This window comes from Primulina eburnea, chromosome 6, assembly GCF_022965805.1.
Source record: "Primulina eburnea isolate SZY01 chromosome 6, ASM2296580v1, whole genome shotgun sequence".
NCBI lineage: Eukaryota > Viridiplantae > Streptophyta > Magnoliopsida > Lamiales > Gesneriaceae > Primulina > Primulina eburnea.
In genome coordinates this window covers 34,059,879-34,084,440 of record NC_133106.1, presented here as the reverse complement: position 1 = coordinate 34,084,440, position 24,562 = coordinate 34,059,879, and the positions used below count along the sequence as shown (strand labels likewise).

General features: G+C 33.0%; 3 protein-coding genes and 2 long non-coding RNA genes across 5 annotated transcripts; 3 read left to right on the top strand and 2 right to left on the bottom strand.

The window, feature by feature from the left end:
- Positions 1 to 2,050: 2,050 nt before the first annotated feature.
- LOC140833527 (eukaryotic initiation factor 4A-3-like) lies at positions 2,051 to 4,190 on the bottom strand. The gene is made up of 7 exons (XM_073197858.1): positions 4,089 to 4,190; positions 3,813 to 4,007; positions 3,624 to 3,743; positions 3,379 to 3,540; positions 3,213 to 3,299; positions 2,997 to 3,107; positions 2,051 to 2,179 (listed from the first exon to the last, which is right to left on the bottom strand). The coding sequence occupies exons 1-7, from the start codon at positions 4,185 to 4,187 to the stop codon at positions 2,159 to 2,161; spliced, it is 795 nt and encodes a 264-aa protein (XP_073053959.1). The 5' UTR covers positions 4,188 to 4,190; the 3' UTR covers positions 2,051 to 2,158.
- Positions 4,191 to 10,129: 5,939 nt separating this feature from the next.
- On the top strand, positions 10,130 to 11,141 carry LOC140833526 (uncharacterized). Its single transcript, XR_012118498.1, has 3 exons — positions 10,130 to 10,238; positions 10,343 to 10,415; positions 10,774 to 11,141. It is a non-coding gene; the product is annotated as an uncharacterized lncRNA (long non-coding RNA).
- A 5,909-nt stretch (positions 11,142 to 17,050) lies between these two features.
- LOC140834552 (WRKY transcription factor 22-like) lies at positions 17,051 to 18,972 on the top strand. Its single transcript, XM_073199515.1, has 3 exons — positions 17,051 to 17,793; positions 17,910 to 18,023; positions 18,318 to 18,972. The coding sequence occupies exons 1-3, from the start codon at positions 17,411 to 17,413 to the stop codon at positions 18,772 to 18,774; spliced, it is 954 nt and encodes a 317-aa protein (XP_073055616.1). The 5' UTR covers positions 17,051 to 17,410; the 3' UTR covers positions 18,775 to 18,972.
- Positions 18,973 to 19,183: 211 nt separating this feature from the next.
- On the bottom strand, positions 19,184 to 23,087 carry LOC140833523 (endoglucanase 20-like). Its single transcript, XM_073197857.1, has 8 exons — positions 22,760 to 23,087; positions 22,469 to 22,681; positions 22,084 to 22,284; positions 21,920 to 21,997; positions 21,384 to 21,536; positions 21,093 to 21,201; positions 20,848 to 21,014; positions 19,184 to 19,790 (listed from the first exon to the last, which is right to left on the bottom strand). The coding sequence occupies exons 1-8, from the start codon at positions 22,985 to 22,987 to the stop codon at positions 19,395 to 19,397; spliced, it is 1,545 nt and encodes a 514-aa protein (XP_073053958.1). The 5' UTR covers positions 22,988 to 23,087; the 3' UTR covers positions 19,184 to 19,394.
- On the top strand, positions 20,869 to 23,757 carry LOC140833524 (uncharacterized). Its single transcript, XR_012118497.1, has 3 exons — positions 20,869 to 20,982; positions 21,117 to 21,177; positions 23,518 to 23,757. It is a non-coding gene; the product is annotated as an uncharacterized lncRNA (long non-coding RNA).
- The last annotated feature ends 805 nt before the right edge of the window (positions 23,758 to 24,562 follow it).

The following is a 24,562-nucleotide window of genomic DNA, read 5'->3' as shown; positions in this document are numbered from 1 at the left end:
TACTCAAATATAAACACATGTGTACTTCCTATTAAAAAAATATATAGATGATCATATGTTGATCTATAAATATGGGTGAGACACCTCAAGAATTGAGGTTTCCTTTCCTAGTATAATATTATTGGACAATATATTGATCGGTTACTTTTCATATTACATCGTATTTTGATATTTTTTTATAAAATGTTTTTTCACCGAAAATTGAAATTTCTTTTTTGGAAATTGCATGCAGCCATGCAGGTGGATATATTGATTGAAACTGAAAGATAAAAGCATTTAGATCTGTCACTTTTACAAAAAAAGAAATAAAAAAAATTACATGACAATTGATGCAGAAACCGATGGCACAATTGTCAATAAATATGTTCTGGAATCTGGTTATATATATTTAAATTCAGGGGACTATATTTTGTTAGATGACTTCATATTTTCATCATATTTGAGGTTATTTCTATTTATGGTATTTGTGTTTAGGTGTAGGGATGTAAATGAATCAAATCGTTTGAGAGCTATTCGAAACTCGATTCGATAAAAGCTCGTTTAAGTTCGTTTAATGAGGCTCGTTAAGATAAATAAACCAAACCCAAGCTTTACATTATTCTATTCGGCTCGTTAGCTCGTGAACATGTTCGTTGATAAGTTCATGAGTAATCTTTTAGATGAAAAATAATAGTTTTGATATTTGATTTATTGATTTTGCATATTATATTTATGAAATATATAGAAAAATATATTAAATTTATTTATTATAATAAATTTAATAATTTTAATAAGAATAATGTATTTTTCTTTAAATATATAATTTATTTTTAATTAATTTAATGAAAATTTAAATGTATAATTCATATTTATTGAGCTTGTTTAGGCTCGATAAATGCTTGAATAAGCTCGCGAGCCATGCATATATTCGTTAAATAAAGCTCGAGCTCGGCTCGATTATAAACGAGTCAAGCTCAAACATTCAAGAGTTCGGCTCGGCTCGACTCGATTACATCTCTATTTAGGTGGGAAAAAGTGAAAAAAAAAAAAGCAGACTTTTATGATTATATCTATATCTATATCTATATCTATCTATATCTATACCTATATATACTATTATAAATATATGAGTTTCAATTGTGAATTTACTTGGTTACCCTTCTCAACTATTACTTAATTAATGTCTTATTTATTTATTTATTTACGTGACTTTTCAATTTTCTTATCTAATTACCTAATTTTTTTAATTAATACATTTTACTATGTATTATTTCACATCAATATATTTTCTAAGCTTTATAATCTAAATTGGTTCGGACTTAATTTTTTAAAACTTCAAGTTACATGAACATATAAATTTATATATGAGTTTCAATTGTGAATTTACTTGGTTACCCTTCTCAATTATTACTTAATTAATGTCTTATTTATTTATTTATTTACGTGACTTTTCAATTTTCTTATCTAATTACCTAATTTGTTTAATTAATACATTTTACTATGTATTATTTCACATCAATATATTTTCTAAGCTTTATAATCTAAATTGGTTCGGACTTAATTTTTTAAAACTTCAAGTTACATGAACATATAAATTTTTGGTTAACGGTTCGGATTTAATTTTTAAAACTTCAAGTTAAAAAAACATATATGTTTTATACCTAAAAATGTTTGGACCCGGTCCAAACATTTTTCAAAAATATACATTACAAAAGCTCATTTTCCAAATTGAAAAGTTAACCAAGGTTAGATAACCATTTATATCACCATGCCCATATTTATATATGATCCGAAAGTTATATTCTCCATGGCCCAATTCAAAATTAATGAAAAGGGTGCTTGAATTTATTTTCTAGGAAACGTCCGATTAATTTTGAAAATGAAAACAAATATTAAAAACCTACATAAATTCTGTATTTCAATCTTTTTGGCAAACGCTTGGTTTGTATATTGTGTGGGAGTAATTTAATTAGCAAGATAAGTGCGTTCCTTCACAAACTAGGCATGTTTGCTCAAAGAAGTTAATATCATATATGTCATGTAAACACTATCAAATACCAGAAATGCTTGTTTAGACCATGTATATTAGGACATGTGTATCAAAAGAGTAGCTTGTCAAAGATTGACCAAAAATCCTATAGGGATCTATTTCCTGCCGTACGATCCAGTCCTAGCATCATCAGCACAAACCCAAATTATCCTGCAAACACAAAGTTGCAGTTTCTACTTCAATTAATGAGAAGGAGTCGAAGACTGCTCATGCCCAATACAGAGGATCAGATTTTGTATTTCTTAGAGCAAGTAATGTCATGCATGAAACAAAATATGCAGTTCAACATCCAGGGAATGAATTTACTACTGCTGTCACTCAGTTTGTAGGTACTTTCTTCAATCACCTTACTCGTTGACCTTGAATGACTTACGAATTACCATTAAAAGGCAATTATTTTTGTCGATTGTGAAAATCGTATGTGTGCCAATAAGAGGTTGCAGCTATTTCTCACTGTCAACAGATGGACATAAGCTAGTTGATTCATCAAGTAAGCAAAAAGACAACATTATTGTGAACCTATCCTGTTTAATCTAAAGATGTGCCTAACTTCTTTCACCACCCAAGGCAGGTAAGTTGGAGTTCTAATCAAGCCACCCCTCAAACTAGGAGGTTGTGTACCACTGGTTCTCAGATTATATTTCCTTGTCAATCTTCCTAAAAACCTCATTGCTTGATCTCATAATTGATTTGTGACTACTTTACTCCTTCCATTTTTTTAATTTCCTAGAAAACAGATGAGGTTCAAGATCGTGACTCGACTACTTGATACATTCCGAGCAGCTATGACATTCTATTGCTTTTAAGAAATAGTCTGCCACAGTTATAGTAGCATCCCTTGAAATACTGGTTGGATACTCTAAAACAACAAAATTCTGTCGTGTGGAGCACTGGACAAATATCTAATTAATATTATACGTAACGTAACCTAAACATATGGTATTAAACACGAAAATCAGTCCCTTACAGTAGCATCATAGACGTTCGGTGTCATTTGATCAATCTTGATCTTGTAGGTCTTCTCGATCAATTGGACCAGCTTCCAGTCCTCTTCACCAACAAAATTTATAACAGTAACCTGTATATCATTGTTAAATGCATTCATTAGACTTGGGATATTGAGCAACTACTATAAGAGTAACAAAACTGGATAGCAAGACAAAGAAAAAAGGAAATCAATTACATAGCTAGAAAAGCGCCCATGCCACCCGGTGCGATGAAGGTATTGCCGAGCGTCGACGGGAAGATCGTAGTTGATCACCAAAGAAACCTACAAAGACTAACAAAAGTTAAGAAACAGCTTCATAAATGAATGAAATAATATTAATGACAAAGAGAATCAAACTAACCTCCTCATCAACAAGTTCGGACGCAAGAGCATCCGTCGTGACAAGGAATTTCTTTAAGCCTAGTTCTTTCATTCGTCGATCACACTCCTCTGCCGACGTATTTCCTTTAATCTCTAAAACTTCGAAGTTACTTGCTTGCATCTTTTTTCGCAGACTAGTAACCTGCCACAGAACACAACACAATATTGATCAATAACTCACAAAAATATTAAAAAATTTGAAAACATTGGCAAAGAAAGTTAAACCTGATTGTTAGAGTTGCGAAATATAATAATTTTGGAGACTTTAAAAGCGTGAAACACGTCTAGCAAAACATGATATTTAGGCTTCTCCTTCTGCTCGCGGACAAAGAAATGACGGATGCCCTGTCATTAAGTCAAAAAAGAGTTAACACAAGATCCATACAAATAACTCTGGGAAATACTTCCAAATACCTCTATGACTGATACGGGACGACGATATGCTCGAATGACCAGAGCGTCACTCAATCCCATGAAATCCAGCATCTCCGCAACTCCAGAAACATCAGTTCTAGATATCACGAGCAACCGGATTTTCCGAGAAAGGCATCTGAGTATGCCTTTTAGCTCATTTGAATGGTCATTTTCAATCATGTCATCAAAGCAATCCTAAGGAACAGGAAGTAAAATTAGTTTTATAAAAACAAAATAAAAAAACAAAGAGGAACTACATCAGAATAGCTTACGAACCAGCGCCAAAAACCTGATTGACGTGGCCACAAGAGGCTGCTTTTCAAAGGTGTCCAGAACGTGGTCAGGAGAACCGAGTACGACCCCTCGTTTGATCATGCGGTTGCGCCTGTCAACGTTGCACACGTTGTTTCTAGAATGGGCGCCAACTGCCTTAATCAGTTCTTCCATGTGGGAAGCTGATTTGCTGGTAGGTAACAGTACTAAAGCTCTCGGACTAAAAACAAAAAAAGATTTATTAGAATTTAGTAACAACAAGAAGAGCTATAATCTGAGTGAATTCATATCATTGTTGTCGTGTGTATCATCTGGATTGATCGATCATTTTAGTAAATCCCGTGGATATAGATCAATTCAAAATCGAACCAAAAACTGTGCGTTTCTTCTTTTTTTTCCTGTAATTTTTACTGTCCATTGATTGATCGAGGATTTCGAGATTCAAATCAGTAAACTAGAGTTCATAGAAACTACTGGTAATTGAAACACTCGAAAAAAGGCAATAAACCACTACAAGTGCTATGATATCCACAGAGCGACAAAAAAAAAATCATACCCCGAGCGGTCGGAGGTGTTGGAGCTGATGAAATGGCATACAGCAATGGCTATAGTTGTGGATCGTCCGGAACGTTCGGGAGCATCAATCACCACATTTGTTTTGTTGATAATGGGGAGAAGCGCACGCTTCTGAACCCCGAAGGGACTCTCGAAGCCACGATGTAACATTCCGTTTTGAAGGCTCTTGTTCAACCCAAGGTCGGAGAAACAGGTAATGGCACGCATGTTTCCTTCGAAATGAAGGTTTTCGTCGGCCATGGGAGTCGGCTGAGGTTGAGAACGAGGGAAAAAAGTTGGGGTTTAAGGGAAAGTAGTATAGAGCTGAGTAACCAATTCTGTTTTATATCAAACAGACTGGACAGAAGGTTGATAACTGACTCTAACGAGCAATAAAAATAAGCCATCATGCCCTCGTTCTGAGCCGATGCCACCCAAATCGCGGTGGGTGTGGGGCTTGTCCCACGCGAACTCCGTTTGAGCTACGTTAATATTTCTTCCCCGAAAAATAAAGAGATCCCAACAAACAAAAGCAAAGCAAATCTCAACATAAAAAATGAAGTCATCTTTCGAATTAGAAAATGAGTATGAGTTTTTGATGATGAAGAAGAAGAAGAAGGGCAGACTTTGGGGAAAGAGAAGGAAAATGAACTCGGTGAAAATCAATCAATCAAGCTTCTCAGAGTAATTATCAAACATGCAGAGGCAGTGTCAATTAATACAGAGCTAATTAACTCTTTTTTTTCGATAAGTGAGCTAATTAAAATCTGTAACAATCTAGGTAGTTTGAAATAAGGACTTGTTTTTTTTTTTTTTTTTTTCAATAACGAAGAACAAAAATCTAATCTCAAGACTATGCACTAATGACTATCTAGTGATAATTTATCCTTTAGTCGCAAAATTAATTTATTAATACGTTTTCAGAGCATAATTTATCAATGTTACTCACGAACTTGAGTCCATAACCACAGTTTATGTAATATTTAAAATATGAAAATGAACCTGTGACAATCAAAATTAAGTTTAGGCTATGTTGGAAACAAAATTTTGATAAATACATGAAATTCATTGTATTTGTTTGTTTCAAAATCAGTTTTCTTAAAAATGGTACTGAAAAAGGATTAAACTTAATGTGAAGTATGAGGGAGAAAAGACACACAACACATAAAGTAAGTGTGCACAATGCTAAAAAATGTCAAGTTTTCTAGTAAAACGGTAGAACAAATCCTGTGTGAGACTTGGTCGAGATAGTGTTTCGTAGAGAGAATCGAACTCTCGACAATTTGTCAAGATATCACGCACTCTACTAATTCGGACATTCCTTTTTAAGACAATTTTATTTAAACTCGGAGAGGAGGTTCCGTCCTATCCGAGATGGATCCGACCCTTCTGTAGGCCTAATTATAGAATCAACCCTATTCACATTGCTTCTTATAAATTTAACCAGCCCTCTTTGAAAGCCCATATATAATAATATGGTCCGAAAGTTATACTCTCTATGGGCCAATTAAAAATTAATGAAATAATTGAATTTATTTTCTATGAAACATCTGTTGAATTTTGAAAACGAAAAACACAAATAAGAACTATTTTCACTATCCTCTGTATTTCTATCTTTTTGGTGGGAGTAATTTGTTTGCAAAAGAAGTGCGTTGCTTTCCTTCACAAATTAGGCTTGTCATACAAATAGGTTGCTCAAAGAAGTCAATATAATATATGTAAACTATCAATTATAATCGTTTATTTTAGGTTATGTTGGAACAAGTAATCTCACTACAAGAAAAATGATTTTCCGCAGCACATCATCAACAGCGTGCATTAAACGCACGCTGCGAATACTACTTTTCGCGACGTGCACCCATATGTGCGCCGTTAATAGTGTTGCACTTGATACTATTAACGGCGTGCATTAAAAAAACGATGCGGATATTACTATGGACGGCGTGCATTAAAAGCACGCTGCGGATAGTAACTTGATACTATGAACGGCGTGCATTAAAAGCGCGTTGCGGATATTATTATGGACGGCGTCCATTAAAGCACGCTACGGATAGTAATATCCGCAACATGCATTTATGTGTGCTGTTAATAAATTATATAAACGACAGCGCACCATAAAAGCACGCCGTTAATAGTATTATTAACGACGTGCAAGTTTATGTGTGCTGCAAAAAGTAAATCATTTTTTTAAAAAAAAAATCGTATTAAAAAATTAACGGCGTACATTAATCGTACGCCGTCAATAGTATTATTCACGGCATGCATATTATAAGCACGCCGCGGAAAATGAGTTCAAATTTTAAATTAGCGACGGTCTGCAAGAAACCTATCGTGTGATTTAACTCTTTAAGTTGGAGCTTTGAAATTATATGAAGCCTATCGTGTGAACCAGACAAATTAGTAAATATTCTAGGCATGTTTAAAATTTAAGAAATGTTCAATCTGAGAGCAATGAAGTGAGATTTTTTATGACAATTGAATTCATCGCGTGTTATGTTGCCTGTTGTACCGTGCTCTGTTTGCGAGACTGATACCTCCCTGACCCTCTATAGGAATTCAAACTGCTTCCTGAACTTGCAAGAAAGCAGCCTTCAATTGAGAAAGCCAAGCTTCATAGTGCATCTTCACTCTTCAGCGGAGGAGGCATTGGAAATTGCCCAAGCTTCCTTGCAGGTTGAAGATGCAGGTTAGTTTGTCGCTCCATTTGACTTCTGCTTAGCTTCTCGTGTTATTTCGAGCTTCCTTGTCTGGCTGTATACCCTAGATAAAAGCATCACCGACGATAATGTTTGAAGTACACAACAGACTATCTACACGATATAAAATTTTCTCCGCAATGCCTGAATTTGCCAATTTATGTGCAATAAAGGTTGAGCAAAAGTGTGCTGCAGATGAATTTTTTTTTTAGTGCGATACAGGCCATTCATGGTTTAAACATAAAATCTGTTATAGGCTTTGAGTAATTTTCAACAGAAAATCGTGTGATTTAACTCTTTAAGTGGAGCTTTGAAATTATATGAAGCCTATCGTGTGAACCAGACATGGGTCCACGTATAAAACTGTGGTTGGAGAAAACTTCAATTTTTTATTGTTGAGAAATTATGAGGGATGGTTCTTGTTCACTCTTTAAGGCATATTTCGGTATGAAATTTGGCCGAACTATCGTAATATTTTGTTTTTTCCAATAGAAAAAGAATTATAACACTATTTTTTGGTGTTCACTACTGCGACTTATTACAATCTGAATTGTTTACTGGACGAAAATCACGTGTTCTAGCCTAAAATGACATGTTTCAGATTATTTTGCTCCATATATGTCATTGTTTTTCCTTTTTTTGAAAAAAAAAAATTGTTCTATCATCTATTTGAGACTCTTGTTTATTTTTATTGTTTCACAGTCGAACTAATTTAAAAAATGAACAATGAAAGATTTTATCTGGAAGATTATTAGTAGCAAGTCACGTATTTATTCATACTAGTTACTCTGCATATGCGATGCGTATGTGTACAATTTTTTTTATCATTAGCGATGAACTAAAGTGAAATTTGTCAAATTATAGAAGGACAAAATTGATATTTGAATTGTTGAAATAAAAAAAATAAAATAAAAATGTTTGTTGAAATTTTGAAAAAAAAAACAAAAAAACAAAAGTATAATATTAGTATCATATAAGGATAAAGTTAGAAGAAAAAGTTGGTATTCTTCTTAGATGGTTCAACTATAATAAAATAGAATAGATAACATATATTGGTATTTAAAAAAAAAAGATGAAGAAGAAGAAAATTTGGCTATAGAATTATCAACTGTGTCCAAGGCGTTTTTATTGACTAATTTTGATACACTTTCGTCTCAATTTTAATTTAACTTGAATCAACTCTGAATGATTGAGTTGATTTTTCTTAAATCATACTAGTGGAATTGTGTCGGCTATTTTTAATTTTTTTATCTTCTAAAATTGATATACTATTGAAGTTTTCAAATATTTTTCCCCCTATAAATTACGTAGTAAAATAACAACGTTAATCTCCATAAAACAACATGTTTCAAAACATTCAAGTGCATTAAACACTTACCGTTCGTCTTCAAATAGCGAAACTTGTGACTCACTAATCCTTTTTTTAAGCTCGTCTCACTAATACTTGGATCACAAAAACTATCAAAAATATATTTTTCACATCAAATGTATATTTTTTGTTAATTATTTATGAAATAATATTGTGAAATATATGCTAAGTCAGATAAAATAATATTTTTTAATATCAAAAGTATATTTTGTAATATATAATGATTAAAGTGAAAAATATTAATATTACATGTAGATGATCGCTCGATCTCATATTCTCATTAAACATTTGTACATGGACCCGCTGTACTGGGAGACTTCCAAAAGTCAAGTCGTTTTGAACATTTTATTTTTCTTTTTTAAAGGCGTTGAACACATTTTCAAAATAATCAAATCAACTCAAATTTTTACAAATGCCCAGCCAATAGAATCAAAATATGTATTGATGTTGCTGAAATCCGGGATGATAGTTGGGAGATCGGATCATCATTGGTGGAGCTCGGTTAAGACATTCGAAAGATAGCTGGGAGGTCGGATATTCACTTGTAAAGCTCGGACCATACCTTTGAAATCTGGAAGCACAAACAAGACTGTTAAAAGGGCGGCGGAAGGTTGTTCCCGCGTAGCCCCTCCGACGCCCAAGTCAGATAACAGAAATTGGGAGAGTAATGTATGTGCTGAGAAAGTGTGTGTATATGAATGAATAAACAATGAACGAAATCTAATATTTATAGAAGAATGATAGAGTCCTGATTAGCTAGGTTTAGATCTTCAGAATCTTGAAAGATTTTGGTATATCTTGTGCCAGATTTGATTAGATCTTGTGTTAGATTTGGTTAGATCTTATTGGACTTGACTCTCTTGGGCCTTATTTCCGTGGGCTACCCGTTAATGTCTGAATATAAGCTCTCCTAGGCAAGAGCCCGTCCATACTCTGGACCCTGAGGGAGCTCGACGAGAATATGTCATATGGGAGGTCGGCTCGGAAACTCGTGGGAGCTCGGCATGGGAGCTCGCTTCTGGAGCTCGGCACTGTCTTTGCTGCCTTGATTACGGGTGTTTTGGGAGGTCGGTCTGGATGACCTCCTGGATGACCTCCACGTAGATGTCCTTCCAGAAGTTCCTGAACGCTGGGCCACTAACTATTTGGGCTACCTAGAGTAGGTGGGGCCCATCCTCAATCCGGGGGTATCATGTATAAATTTTTTATTTTCTTCTCTGAATTAAGCTTTGTTTTCCATTTATTTAGTTTGAAAATTCTAATGGAAACAGAGCCAAATTGGTAAACACAACTACCATTTTTTCAAGAGTTTTTCGAAATAATAGAAGACAATTATCAAATTAATTCGATTCGATTGGTCAAGAAATTGTTAACCAAACCTCTGCACGCGTCTAGTGATTTGTTGAAAGGAGGCCGCGGACTCTATTTGTTCCCTATATAAATAGCAACATCTTCACCTTCATTTCTCACTAATTCTCAAACTTTCTTCTACTTCCAAATCAAGAATTATCAAACATTTCTCACATGGCAAAGGTGAAATCCTTCTCGAACAAACATGATCTTGAAAATTTTATACACCAAATATTTTGACTTTTAATTAATCACAATTTTGACTTCATCAATTTTCACATACACAGAAAATGGTGCTGAGCCTGGAAGTCAGGGATGAAAAGCACAGAAAGAAGGCCATGAAAGCAGTTTGCTTACCAGGTAGTGATCGATCATCTTTTAACTCTGTGTTTTCACATATTTTCAACTAATGCCTAATTATTTACCGATTAGAAAAAATATATAATCTTTTTATATATGTTTTATTTCTGTGGAATCAAATCGAAATTCTGAACATGGTCAGCGATATATACTGCTAGAATGATGCAACCCATAAATAAAAAAGGAATGCAGATTTTATTTTGGATTGCTTGGACTATACTTTATAGATTAAAAAATTGTTATTTTCTTGAAAATTAGTTGTGATCAATATTAAATTCACAGGCAATGGGATATTTTTAGTATTTTTACCATTAACTGTGCTTAGTTTATTCTTTTTTAATCATTTTTTTTTTTGCAGGGGTTGACTATATAGGTGTGGATGTTGGGGACAATACACTAATTTTAATCGGAGACGTTGATCCGGTTAAAGTGGGGGACAAATTGAGGAAAATTTGTTCGACAAAAGTAGTGACGATAGGGACAGAAAATTAAACAATAAATATCATGTTTGTTAAATTTTGAGAGTAAAATTGCCACCCTTGCCATTAATTTCCTTTCTCCGTTCTCCTCAGTGTTCAGAGCAGCCCGACCAACAAGTAACACAAGTTTCAGATGACTTACATTTTGTTAAAACAAAGGAAACCGCACTGAAAAATCAAGATGATGCGAGTTTGATCGTAGAAGTTGTAGTTTTAAAAAAAATTTAAATAAACCCAACTTTTTGAAGTGTTTTTTACAAACAAAAAAAAAAACACAAGGTTTTTTGGCACTTGGATAAACATTGAAAAATATATATATATATTTTAATTTTTAAACAGAAGAAGAAACAGAATTTCAAAAGCCATAATCAAACAATACACAATTTAATAAAAACACTAATTTTTTTCCTACTGAGAGTGAGTTTTTCTTTTTGTTAAGTTTATCTCGTGTTCAAAATTCATTTCATTTTTTTTTTCAATTCAACTGCATTCACGTTCTTTAAAATTGTTTTCCATGATAATAAGAGGGAAAATTCTTTAATAATTTTGGGATGTTATATTATTGTAAGTTTTGTATGATATGCATAAAAAAATATAGATATAACGAAATTATTTTTTTTTCAGTTCTGACTATAAAAACTTGGAATATTGAATGATAATATAACCAAATAAAACGTTATGGAAACAAATTGAGGAATAAATTATCACAAATAAGATCATTCATCTCTCTATATACGGTTTGTTTATATTTATATAAAAATCGTTCAAAATAAAAATCTTAAACGGCAGCAAACCGAGTTAAAGATATGGCTATTATTGAACCAACAATGAGTTCGAATGGAATGAAGAGCAATGATAGAGTTGTTGTCCCGATTCAACATTAGATTAGCATGTATGGTTTATCATCACCTTTTTAAAAAAATTAATAATATGATATTTACTCTAAATCGACATTTTTTAGGGTTTTTATAATCTCCCGGTTTAATTTCAAATCTAGGGACAACATTAAACCGGCCCCATTTGTGACGGGTCTAGATCCGATCAACTATTTTATATTCCACGAAATTTATTTATTATAAGATAGGTTGGGTCACGAATAATATAAAAATGCTGCCAAAATATTGATAAAAACATTTTTAATTACAAAAAATTGCAGTGTCAGCTTGGGGATTATTTAAGCCCCCCTGTGTATATAATAAGGAATGTTAGGTTCAGATATTTGTCATTCTAGAATTTGAATGTTTGGTATGCCACGTAGGAATTGAAAAGTCAACAACCAGTCCAACTTTAATAAGAGCACAAATTTAATTTGAGCATCTTTGTGTGAGACTTCCTCTGGGTCAGAGAGTTTCGTCGTTTGTTTGTTAAATAAATAAACAGAGAGACGTCACAATTCATAAAAATATGGACTCGCGATTCGCAGCCCTACTGTTACTTTCGGAGAAAGTGGGTCCGCTTTGGTTTGGATAGTTATGGCGGCTCCTCAACAAAAGGTTCATATGTTCCGTTCCGCCTCGTGAAACAAATGGTGTACTTGAATTCTAGGTTGTATTACTTTCCATAAATGAATATTTGTGTACGAGGGAGAAGGGAGAAAGTGGGTCCGCTATGGTTTGAATCCTTTGTTTCTATATTGCTAGATATGTATAAGAAAAGGGAGAAGGAAAAGCTTGATCCACACATATTCTTCTAATTAAAGGAGAATTCCTTTTAATTTTCCATAAACGACAAAGACAAATGCTTCGGTCCCGCTTCAATAATAATAAATTGAAAGCATAAAATACCATTTATAACTGTAGCAAATTTGTTCTTAAAATGTCTGAATATGGTCGGAGTGAAGATGCTCCTGTTGAGCCATATTCTCCAAAGCCCAAATCATTTGAAGTCCACTAACAATGGAAGCGCATACATAAGCAAAAACCCAACAGATGAAAGCCTAGAAGAATTGCAATTGGCTAATTAAAAGTACGATGCGATGAGTCAAAGCTACTACCCAACATAGAAGAACTTGGAAAGATCGTGGAATACAGCCCAAACTAACATGCTGAATATGACAGACAAGATGCATGGAAAAGAATCAGAAGAGACATCGACAATAAAACACAATAAGCTACAACAAAACTATGCAGAATTCTATGTCCATTTTATGTCTGTTTATTTCAACTTCTGACTCTAGTAGCAAAGTCTTCTAAATATTCCATATGTTCACCAATCTTCTTTGTAAAACGTTGATCAAATTCATAGCAACATAATTAGATTTGATGTTGTTAATAGATTCCTCCTATAATTTCATCATATTCATCATTTTATGTTTTCGTTTTTTGGAGTCATTTGGAATGAATTAGAACGTACGACCAAATCGAGATCTACAATATTTGATTAGAGAAGTTTGATTATTTCACAACTTTGACACGATCACGTGTCTGACAAATCCCGCAATTTTCGTGATAAACAGCTCCAACAGCCAGATTTCCTATTTTGGTTTGTTTTGTAAATTTAGTAATGGAATACTATTGTCTAATTGGGCTTAGGCTGTGGCTTTGTTTGGTTGCTAACTAGGCTTGGGCTATGACTATGATTATTAATGAATGCAGTACTATTGTCTAATTGGGCTTATGCCGTGGCTTCGTTTATGGTACAAAAACCGTTCTGAAATTACTCTTATTTCTGAAGTCCAGTAATGATTGGAAGTTAAAGTGATCGATAGCTTCAAAATCTTCATTCCCATGTGAGTTACAATCTCCCAAAAATCTCGAACACACAAAAGAAATATGAATTGACACAAAAACATGTTTATTCGCTAAAAAAATATAAAGTAGGAACAAAAAAAATCAACCGGACTAAAGCTACGAATACAAGAGTTAGAAATATGAGGAATTAAACAATTTCACCAAAGGAGCTAATCATCATGAAATTTCTTGCTGATTTGAGTGTAGAGAGCCATTTTTCTCGGTATGTCATTGATGCGGAGACTACCTGAAATGAGGCATTCGGGTGGTCAGCTAAATCAGGGAGTCAGATCCTTGAATGGTTTCTGCTCCAAATGATTAGCTAACAATAAACGAAATCCACTGAACAAATTCTTCGTGGGCTGTCTTTATTCTATTTCACGAAAGAGATGTCGGGATATTCGTAGGCGAAAACCATCGACAATCAAGACAACAATCACCTCAATAAAAAATTTCCAGGGCGGACTTGAAATGATGTGGGCTCATCTACTTGAATGAAAACCCATTTAGATTCCAGCCTAAAATTTTGATTATATCCACCGACCTGATGTGTATTTTTATTTTTATTTTGTTTCTACAAGGAAAAAATATATAGATCCCCCGCGTCTAACAAATCGCCAACTAGCCAGATTTCGCCCATTTGTTTTTAATTTAATTTGCATGCGGGCCTACCCTATCCTATTTCTACGTCTGTCTACATCCTACACATGCGTGTATAAGTGGGCACAAACAACTAATTAAAATTCTCGAATACCTTCGATTACAATCTCACATGAATTTCGTTTAGTGCGGTGGGCTCAACTTATGAGGACGAAAGACATGTGCTACAACTTTTGTTTGATTAATTCCTTCAAATCATTTTAATTCGATCCCCAACAGCAGAAAATTGACAAAAACTTGTGTGAGACGGTCTCACGAATCGTATTTTGTGATACATATCTCTTATTGGGGTCATCCATGAAAAAATATTACTTTTTATACTAAGAGTATTATTTTTTATTGTGAACATCGGTAGGGTTGACCCGTCTCACATATAAATATTCGTGAGACCGTCTCACAAGAGACATAATCCAGAAAAATCACATAATTTTTTTCACAAAAATTGCGTGGACAGCATCCACTATAGTCGATGCTGTAAGAAAAATCAATTAATACTAGTCTTAATAAGCTCTTCTATTCTGGAAAGAAAAAACATAGTATATCCCGACGAGATCATATATTTTCCAATATGCATTAGATTCAAATTCATTTTTGCAAATCTAATTTTCAATAGAAACCAGGTAAAAAATTTATTTGATATGCAGCTACTAGCTCGACCGAAGGGACGAAGAGAAATTTGAACAAGGTGGTGGAACAAGAGAAGGTGAATTAATATTGCATGTGGGGTGGGTGGTAGTCCTTCGTTTCTTAAATCATTTCATAAAAAAGTTTTATTTTTATATTATATCATATATTTCTATTTATGCACAATCATGACTTTGTTTCTCTTATTTTAATGCAGAGTTTCCATTTCGATCTCTATGTATATAGTTTCTTTATACAAGCGATGTGTTCTAGTATAGTTAAAATATATATCTAAATATGATATTTTATTTAAAATAATTTTTTTCCCATATTTTTAGCAGCATTGGACTATCTATTTTTTTAAAAAAATAGATAAAGATAAGATTATAGATTTTAAAAGAAATATTAGTTTAGGATAACAAGAGTGAAATTACTTATAAGCATTTATTTATTTATTTTTTGTGTAAAAGAATAATGAGTATTAATACCATAATTTCATTATGGGCTTCACCTTGATGTAAATTTTTAATTATATATAAAAGAAATGTTTTAAAAAAAAATTAAGATTGAATTGAAATTAGATAGTCTATCACTTCTGATTAAAAAAATGAGAAAATCACTAATTTAAAAATAACAAAAAAATATAAATATTATAACTATATAAGCATACAACACATGTTAATGAGCATCAATATAATATTAAAATTTAAATCCAGAATTCGTGATTGATATATTAATATATTAAAATTATTAATAAAGACAAATACAGAGAATAATGAAGTGTGTATATATATGTATGGTAAAGGCAAATAAATTTGGCATGGAAACTTAGAGTTGTTCGTGGTCCAAAAAAGTAGTCAATTATATTCTAGCTACAATCCCTAAAGTTCACGTTAATGCGTATACATATCCATATCCACTTGCAAGCCCCCCTAAGTCCGCCACCGTAAATGGTGCGTTGAAACCATGTTACATAAATTCGGTCCACATTTTTCCATCGGTAATAATATCTATTTTCGTTCACGTTTTTCTGGTAGATGGACCATTTGTGTTTTTTTTTTAAATAACAAATATGTTTTTATAATAAGAGAAGTTTATAAAAATATAGTTAACATATATTATTTATAAATATGAAATACATAACATCCCAATTTGAAATGAGCTAGAGATGTAAAATTACAAAAAAAAAAAAAAAAGAAAGAAAGAAAAACTCACTAGAAAAGAAATAAATATGCCCGTATCTATGGTAAGTTGAAGCTAGCACTCTACCAAAAAATGTATCCCTTTTTTTAAAAGAAAAAGAATGTATCTTTCATGACATATTTTTCAGGGAATTTATTGAATAACGACTAATTAATTCTGGAAATAAATATTATTATATACTATATATGTCAGTTAATTGACATGTTCATTTACACAAGTTGCTACACTAATATGTAGGTAAAATGGTAAAATTATTTAAAAATTAATTTACCCTCAACAGAAGTTAAAGTATAATTATTTAGAAATAGAACCATGTCTATCACCTTAAATAAACTTCAAAAATAAAAGATCAAAACATAAAACTTTTTGAAATATTTATTTTGACAGGTTTGGCCTTTTATGGTTAGGCCATTATATTCGGCATGTATAGCAGCATATCTATATCATTATTTCAGTTAACGGACTCCCTAAAACTCCATATATAAAATATAATATTTAACTCATACGAGATTTAAATTCTTATAAAATATACTATTTTACCATAATATAATAATATTAGTTTTTATAATCACCACAAATTCGTTGTGTTATTCTCCTTATTCGTGTATACATATTACATACTATACCTACAAATTAAGTACAAATAGACGCACCCACCCTCATAAAAACCTAGCAAAATTAGTAACTTTCTTCCATGATCTTACCTAAGAGCTAGGTTGCCTAATAAAAAAAAGAGAGTGTTAAATGCTAAATATCTTGATTAATTCAAAAACAATTAAAAAATTAAAGATTTCGTCGTGAAAATGAAAATAATTGAGTGTAACAGTTTTAATACAGTACTTGATGAGATAATTTAAAAAAAAAATGAGTAATCCAATCGTCTGCCTGACATCATCAAAAAAAATATATTATATAAACGATCAAATATCACCTTTTTTTTTCAACATCACTGCCATTCAGACAAAACTTTTTTATTATTATTCCTCCAATCCTCGTCAACAAGTGAGAACACAACATTGATTCATATCGGTGAAAGCGTGTGACACTCTTGGTTTTCCAACTTGGGATCCGTCTTTCGAAATTAAGAAAAACCAAACGCAAGCAATATGGAAAATTAACAAAAAAAAATTCAATCATTTACGGTCTGTATATAGACGTCGGTGATGTGATTCGTCTTTTAAAATATTCGTTCCTCACGCTGAAGAACAGTCAAGAAAACGGCTGTTATCAAGTTTGATTGATTTTATATATTTAGTTTATTCAAGAGTCGTGTTTCATGGCTTAATATGCAGCAGCTGTTATGGAAGACTGGAGTTTGCAAGCAATAGTCAGAGGATCAAGTAGTGATTTATCAAAGATTGCTGATATGGATGCATGTGATCGTGATTATGGTGACAATTTGTTTTTCGACTTCAATTCGGGTGGCTATCAGTCGATAGATCATGAGTTTTCCGCTAGTTTTCCTGAAATTTTCGATGGGGAAAGGGGTTCGAGGAATGGATTAGAGGAACTTTACAAGCCATTCTACCATGTTCCTGCACAGTTTCCATTTGAATTTCAAGAAAATGAGCAAAAAACTGGTGCGGAGGACTATAAGAGGAATCAAGAATCTGATCAATTATCGGGGACTCATTGTGCTGACGGCATTTGTAAAGCTGTTTCTCCGCCAAAACACAAAAGAAGGTTTGTAGAATAATATTTGAGTTTCACTCTACATAGTGATAAACACGTTGGTTTTTAATTATATTTTTTAAATTTATTTTTTTGATAGAAAATTTATTTTCCTGTTCTTTATGTAGGAAGAATCAGCATAAACGAGTGGTGATTCAAGTTTCTGCAGATGATATTGCTTCTGATAAGTGGGCTTGGCGCAAGTATGGCCAAAAACCTATTAAGGGTTCACCATATCCAAGGTCAGAATTAATGTTTCTTACATGCATGATAAGTGCAATCGATCTATTTCAAGTTGTTACTCATCAATCTTATTGTTCCATATCGATATTGATTTTAAAATGTGCAAAAGATCCTTTCAGCTCGATCACCTAACTGAAAAATAGCTGCATATTTATTTTTTCGAAATGTAAAGGTCAATTTCTTGAATTTTTCTACTTCCCATATGCATAAAATAATGGTGATCTTAGATCACCATCTTGGTTCTTTTACATCATGCCAATTACTAAAAAAAAAAAAAATTATGTTGTGAACAGGAGCTATTACAGGTGTAGCAGCTCAAAGGGCTGTTTGGCACGGAAACAAGTGGAGCAAAGCTGTGCAGATCCTCGAATGTTTATCATAACCTACACCGCAGAGCACAGCCACAGCCAGCCTACTCGGAGGAACTCCTTATCCGGAACAATCCGGCAAAAATTCCCATCTTCAAAAGCACCAAACTTGCCTCTTGTTAAGCAAGAAAGAGACGTGGAACCGAGCAGCCACAATTCGAAAAAAACCCAACATTTTTCGTCAACTGATGTTGATTTTCATCCAAGAATCAAACAAGAGGGAAAAATAGTAATGGCAGATATAAATGATGCTGATGATTTCGACATGTCCGATGATTTGATACTGAACGGTGAATTCTTTTCGGGTTTAGAAGATTTTGATGATTTTGTTTCAGAACTGGCTAATTCTCATACATCTTCTCCACAGTTTCCGGAAAGATAATGTAGCTGATATATTTCAAGAATTGAGAACATGCGACAATGTTACTGTTACATAGAGAACATGTAAGATTCTGATTATTAAACAGTATTTTGCTTCCCAAAAAAAAAAAAAGACTTTGATCGTATCCATGGTCATGTGGTGTATGATGCACTTCTGTTTTAATCGATGCAGTGGAAAATATTATCGGTAGCATTTTTTCTTGTTTTGTATATACCGATGCATCAAAATTGTTTGTCTAAACAATTCCTATAAATATGCGTTCATAAATAACCTACATATAATATAATATATAGTCACATCATTATTTCAAATTGTGATGAATTAACTTCCATTTTGTCTCATATTTATTTCTGACTTAATATTTTAACAAATGGGATGACCCACTCCTGAAAAAATCAAATAAACAAAATCAATCATAAATATAAAATATTTCATAAAAAAATATCTATTTTTTAAACTAAGCCAGCTGTCCAAATTTGTATTCAAACACACATGTTACTTTCATAGCTAGTAATATCATACACATCACTAAAATTCCATTACACGAAAACCCTTTTGTTCTATATATGTACGTATATAGTTCTATATTTACACCCGGTAACTTAGCTAGCTAGCTTCCATTACACTTGTGCACCGTGGACCACATCTTTGGTTCTATTAGCATGTAAATTCAAGCACCTATGCCGATCAGTGTGGCCACCAACTAAAGCAGCCACAGATCCCACAAAAGCTGCATTCATGTATGTGGTGGGCTCTAAATGTGAGTAATCCGATCTCGAATCTGTGAACTCATCATTCGAATTCGGCCCTCCAACAATGGCGCCTATATGTGTGTTCGGATTTGGATTTGAAGACAAATACCAGTCTGAATACCCCTCGTTGCAGCTCACTTTCGCAGGATGGGTATGGATAGAGGGAATTGATGCACCTCTGTGGTGTAACTGTGTGGGAAATTTGTTACCAAATCCAACCATGTATGACATCTTCTTGGGGTTATTTCCAAGAATGTAGTCCACCTGTGAAACCAAAAACCACATCTCACAGTGATCACAAAATTATGACCTTTATCGCAGTGTATGTAATTTTCAAAATAAAGAGAAAATTTAAAATTTGTCTTTTATGTTTATTTATTTCCTTTTTTCAAATATTGTCTATGTGCTGATGGCGTAACAGTGACATGACCCTGATATGCTAATCACCTCATAAGCACTTACATGCAAAAAAAAGGACTAAAAATTCAAAATAAAAGAACTAAATCATAAAAAACAAAAATGTTAGACTAAAACTAAATTTTGATAATATTGATAGTCAAAATTGCAAAAAAATCAAATTTCCCTAAATAAATAAAGAATAGGGCTTTTGAGTTATTCAATTATTACTTCTTATTATTATTTTTTTATCTGAAGTGATTATTAATATTAGTGTTTAAATGAATTGCTAATTTCCAAAGGATAAAATTATTCTTTGGGTTTTATATTCTTTTTTTTACAAAAAAATAAAGGATCGGTTCTTATATATACTCTATTTTGAAGCTAGGGACACATTAGGAATATAAAATTTTAAGTATCTATTCAACTTGTCTATTTTCAAATTGATTGTGACTCAAAAATGTTGTACAATACATATACATACATACATAATTGTGTGTGTGTGTGTGTGTGTATGTGTGTTAATAAAGTCAACATTTAATCAATTAATAAGGATAAGCTTAATTACTATCGTCAACCAAGTTGGAGAGCACCGTGGAAACTAAGGTGAAGCTAATCTCGTAGTAATTAATAAAATCTTGAAGAAAATGCCTAACTATAATAATCAAGGATAAAAACATTTATTTATGCTTGAATTTCGCTACACCCGGTGAAAATATTAATAGCCTAGCGTAGTTAATTGTTAGACGTCCATTTCATTTTATTTTTTTTTAAAAACACTGACAATATCTTTCATTAGATTGCCTGCCTTGTTCAGGTAATTTTACGTACTGAACCAACCATTAAGTGGTTAATTATAGAATAAGCAGTCTTGTAAAATAATATCATGCGTACGTACAAAACATATGTCAATAAATTAATTAACCTGTGATTTTGCAAAGGCTTTGATTTGAGAACTAGAAAAATGAACAGATCCACATTGGACCCCCTCAACATGAGCTGCACTTAAGATGTTGGAATAGGCTAGAAGTATCATTGAAGCGCTCGTCACATATTGCAGGTTACTGCTGTCTCTAGTATATAGAAGTCCACCTGTAAACCCAGCCCAATTAATTTCATGATTTTCAAATTCAAACATTAGACCCTACTTAATATGATTGTCTGACTAACCAGGAGTTGTCTTGATCTGCACAGTGCTGCTTCCAGGCATCAACGCACACACGAATGAATCAGCTCCATCCTTGTATTTTGCCAGGTTCGACTTTCCTGCAATGAATTCCTGATTTTTTTTTTTTTTGGCAAATGGAACCCAGTTAAGATAACGTACAAGACCAAAATCATAATGAACCAAACTTCAAAAATTGCAATTTTCCCTTTTATTCTTCCACATATGAACCATGAAATTAAGGACAAATTTAACGTTGAGACAAGTGAATTGGATTCGTGGATCTTTATACTTGCCTTAGCTAGTAAAGTTTGAGCCCCAGCGAACTTATTATCCCAGCTGAACTCAGAAACGGCCTGACTCCATCCCTGATTACTCGTTACGTAATTTAGATATTTGTTGTCTGCAGTTGCTTTATATAGCCAAGCAGCTGCCCACAGCAATTCATCCTTGTAAGCCAAAAAAAATATTTTATAAGCCCTCGTGTATAATCATTTATCCATATATCATCCTTACAATAATACAACGTGGGTGCATGTTGGCTCAAAATCTCATTAGATATTGTTGAATACGGGTACGTAGCATCGTCCTACTCTAGTTGTGGGATTGAGTGGTGTTCGTCCAGCTTCTAAAGAGCTTCAGTCTATATAGTTGGATGGAAACATTAGATTGTGGGAGAAGTATGAATAGATTTATGAAAAAAAATAACATGATAGACTCTTATAATTCGTTTGAAAAAATGTAGAATAGATGTTTATAAGCACTATTATAGTGGGGGCATATTTACGGGCCTGATGCATCTTCAGAATACAATGGCGTCGTTTGGTATTACCTGATACCCAGAGAATGAACAGTAAAAAGGGCAAGAAGCCTGATAAGATCCTCTATACTTGTCTGCAAACTGAAACAACTGAAACCAACAGTAGTTTAATAACTTCAATCAGTACTACTAATACTAACTAATCAGACTACATGAAGCAATATATATCTGATCACCAATTTTGAGTGGCGTAGGAGTCGTGTGGAATAATTTGGAGAAACCCCCTTGAAAACAATGGATGCGGCAGCAAGGGCAGCGGCAGCATCGGCGGCTGCCTCAGTTCCGGGTGAAGAAGCGCTGATTTTATACAGTGCTCGCGCCGTGTCCATATCTTCAGGCCTCTCCCAACACTGATGATCATTGTTCCCATCCCCAACCTATTAATTATTTTTAAAAGTAATGTGACTATAGAATATTAGAACTCACCGAGCCGACAAACGAGAATAACTAAAAAAATTATCTAAATTTTTATCCGGTTAATTCGAGAAAGTGAAGATTACAACACCAAATTTAAGCGTTTTTGGTTGAATAAGCATAACCGTAAATCTACAAAACAGTGACCTGAGTGTAGAGTGTGGTCGACGATGTGTGAGCTCTGAGCAAGAAATTTGTTCCCCAACGGATCGCATTTTGGAGGTAACGAAGCTGATTGGCTGAAGTGATCTCATTCTTGTATTCGGAAGCAGCCCAACTCAACAAACTCACGGAAAATGACATTGGCCATCCAAACTTCACATTGTCACCAGCATCATAATATCCTCCGGTTAAATTTACCTATATGATATCAACATGTTGTCATTAGCCATATATCCAAATAACCAATCTCCCTTAGAAGCATAAAATGGATCTTACATTTTCAAGTTCTCCATCTGATAGAGCAGAATCTCCCCTCCATTTCACTCGTTGGCTCGACGGCAATTTACCCGAACGTTGGCCTTCAAAGAACAAGATCCCTTTGCTCATTGCATCCTTGTAATCACTAGCCTCCAAGCAAAATTTAGGATCTATAATAGATTTTGTACTTGCTATCGGACCAGTAAATAATGATATCACAAACAAGATTACTAAGTGAGAAGTCATATTTTTTAGAACTTGGTAATTAGTCTTGTTATGAACCCTTTATTGTCTGGCCCATTTATATATAGATCCATAGATTGGTATGAAAACTAGATTGCCGTGCTTGTTTGTCTAACGCCCATTTTACATATCTTAGTTAAAACGTTGTTTAGATCAAGATTGCGTGAATTATTATTATTATTATTTTATGTAGTCCTTGAACTTGATTTTGGTTTTATTTTTTTTATCCAATTTGGACCAATGCTTTGGGATTATACCTGAGCAGAACGGTTTATATATTATAATGCCCGGAATGGAGGATTAATGGCAAAATTTGAGTCGATTAAATGTAGCTTGAAATTGAGAAATTTGATATTATTGAGAATTTATATTCAATTTTAACATCATGGATGATCGTCAGAGAGCAGTGATTGCGTCCTTATAAGATTAATAAACGAAATTTTTTCTTGTTTGTATTGAATTTCATCCTTGAATCTAATTTCTAGATACCTTGCCAATCCTTAACTTTTGTCTTTGATCACATTTTTTTACAGGTGTTGTGATGGGATTGGTGCATAAATTGAGATATTTGAAGATTGTAAGCAAGATTTGAGGACTTTCGGAGGAAACTAGGTAATCATACGAGACAAGAATTTGCATGTTAGTGTAAGTTGTGAAATGGAGATAGCGTGAGGGATGGAAAAGGTGTGGGAATAATGTGTCATGCGATTAAACGATCAAAAAGATATCAGTCGTATATAAAATGAATTTCCAAAGATGGATACAATCATATTTTATATCAGTTATTCTGCACACACGATGAGTGTATGTACAGTCTTTTTTATCATTATCGATGGACTAAAGTGAAATTTGACGAATTATGGAGGGATTAAATTGATATTTGAATTGTTGAAATTAAAAAAATAAAAATAAAAATGTACGTTAAAATTTTAAAATAAAAAACAAAAATCAAAAGTGTAATATTAGTATAAAGTTGAAAGAAAAATTTGGTGTCTTTCTTAGGTGGTTATTATCATGTCCTCAACTTTAATAAAATAGAATATATATGAAATGGTTCCGATGGAACCCATACCTCAATTCCGTCATTGAATTAATGAAAGAATCACGAGTTAATTATATATCTTGCAAATTAAGAATGGGAAGGGAAACTGTTGTTTTACATCCCACGATGTCTTACGTGCGAAAATGGCACATAGTAGGCAGCCTATATACATGGAATCATCCTCACGTCCTAGTAAAATCAATGAGATCACTTAGGTTGTGTTTGAATTAAAAGAATTTAGATTTGTGATATAATTTCAAATATATGGATTTCAAACGGCTGGTTTGGATAATGGATGACGACACAAGGTATTTAAATCTCTCGTTCTAATTTCGAACCAAATGAATTCAATAGATTTTATATGTGAATTTGAAATATAATCCACTCAAATCCTTCCGTACAAACATAACCTTATCTAAATATAAATTCAAATTAAATTTCATATTATATTTGGATAGATAAATCTAAAACTATAAATTCAAATTCATAATAACAAATACATTCGATTCAAATATCGGTTCCTTTCAAATCATTCG

Excerpts from the sequence above, each read along its gene's own strand:
- LOC140833527 (XM_073197858.1), bottom strand. The coding sequence starts at position 4,187 with ATGATCAAACGAGGGGTCGTACTCGGTTCTCCTGACCACGTTCTGGAC. Across the intron at positions 3,744-3,812 it reads GTCCCGTATCAGTCATAGAG|GGCATCCGTCATTTCTTTGT; the intron begins GTATTTGGAAGT and ends ACTTAATGACAG. Across the intron at positions 3,300-3,378 it reads CCGAACTTGTTGATGAGGAG|GTTTCTTTGGTGATCAACTA; the intron begins GTTAGTTTGATT and ends TAGTCTTTGTAG.
- LOC140834552 (XM_073199515.1), top strand. The coding sequence starts at position 17,411 with ATGGAAGACTGGAGTTTGCAAGCAATAGTCAGAGGATCAAGTAGTGAT. Across the intron at positions 17,794-17,909 it reads CCGCCAAAACACAAAAGAAG|GAAGAATCAGCATAAACGAG; the intron begins GTTTGTAGAATA and ends TTCTTTATGTAG. Across the intron at positions 18,024-18,317 it reads AAGGGTTCACCATATCCAAG|GAGCTATTACAGGTGTAGCA; the intron begins GTCAGAATTAAT and ends TGTTGTGAACAG.
- LOC140833523 (XM_073197857.1), bottom strand. The coding sequence starts at position 22,987 with ATGACTTCTCACTTAGTAATCTTGTTTGTGATATCATTATTTACTGGT. Across the intron at positions 21,998-22,083 it reads TCCTACGCCACTCAAAATTG|TTGTTTCAGTTTGCAGACAA; the intron begins GTGATCAGATAT and ends TGTTGGTTTCAG. Across the intron at positions 19,791-20,847 it reads AAGCCTTTGCAAAATCACAG|GTGGACTACATTCTTGGAAA; the intron begins GTTAATTAATTT and ends TTGGTTTCACAG.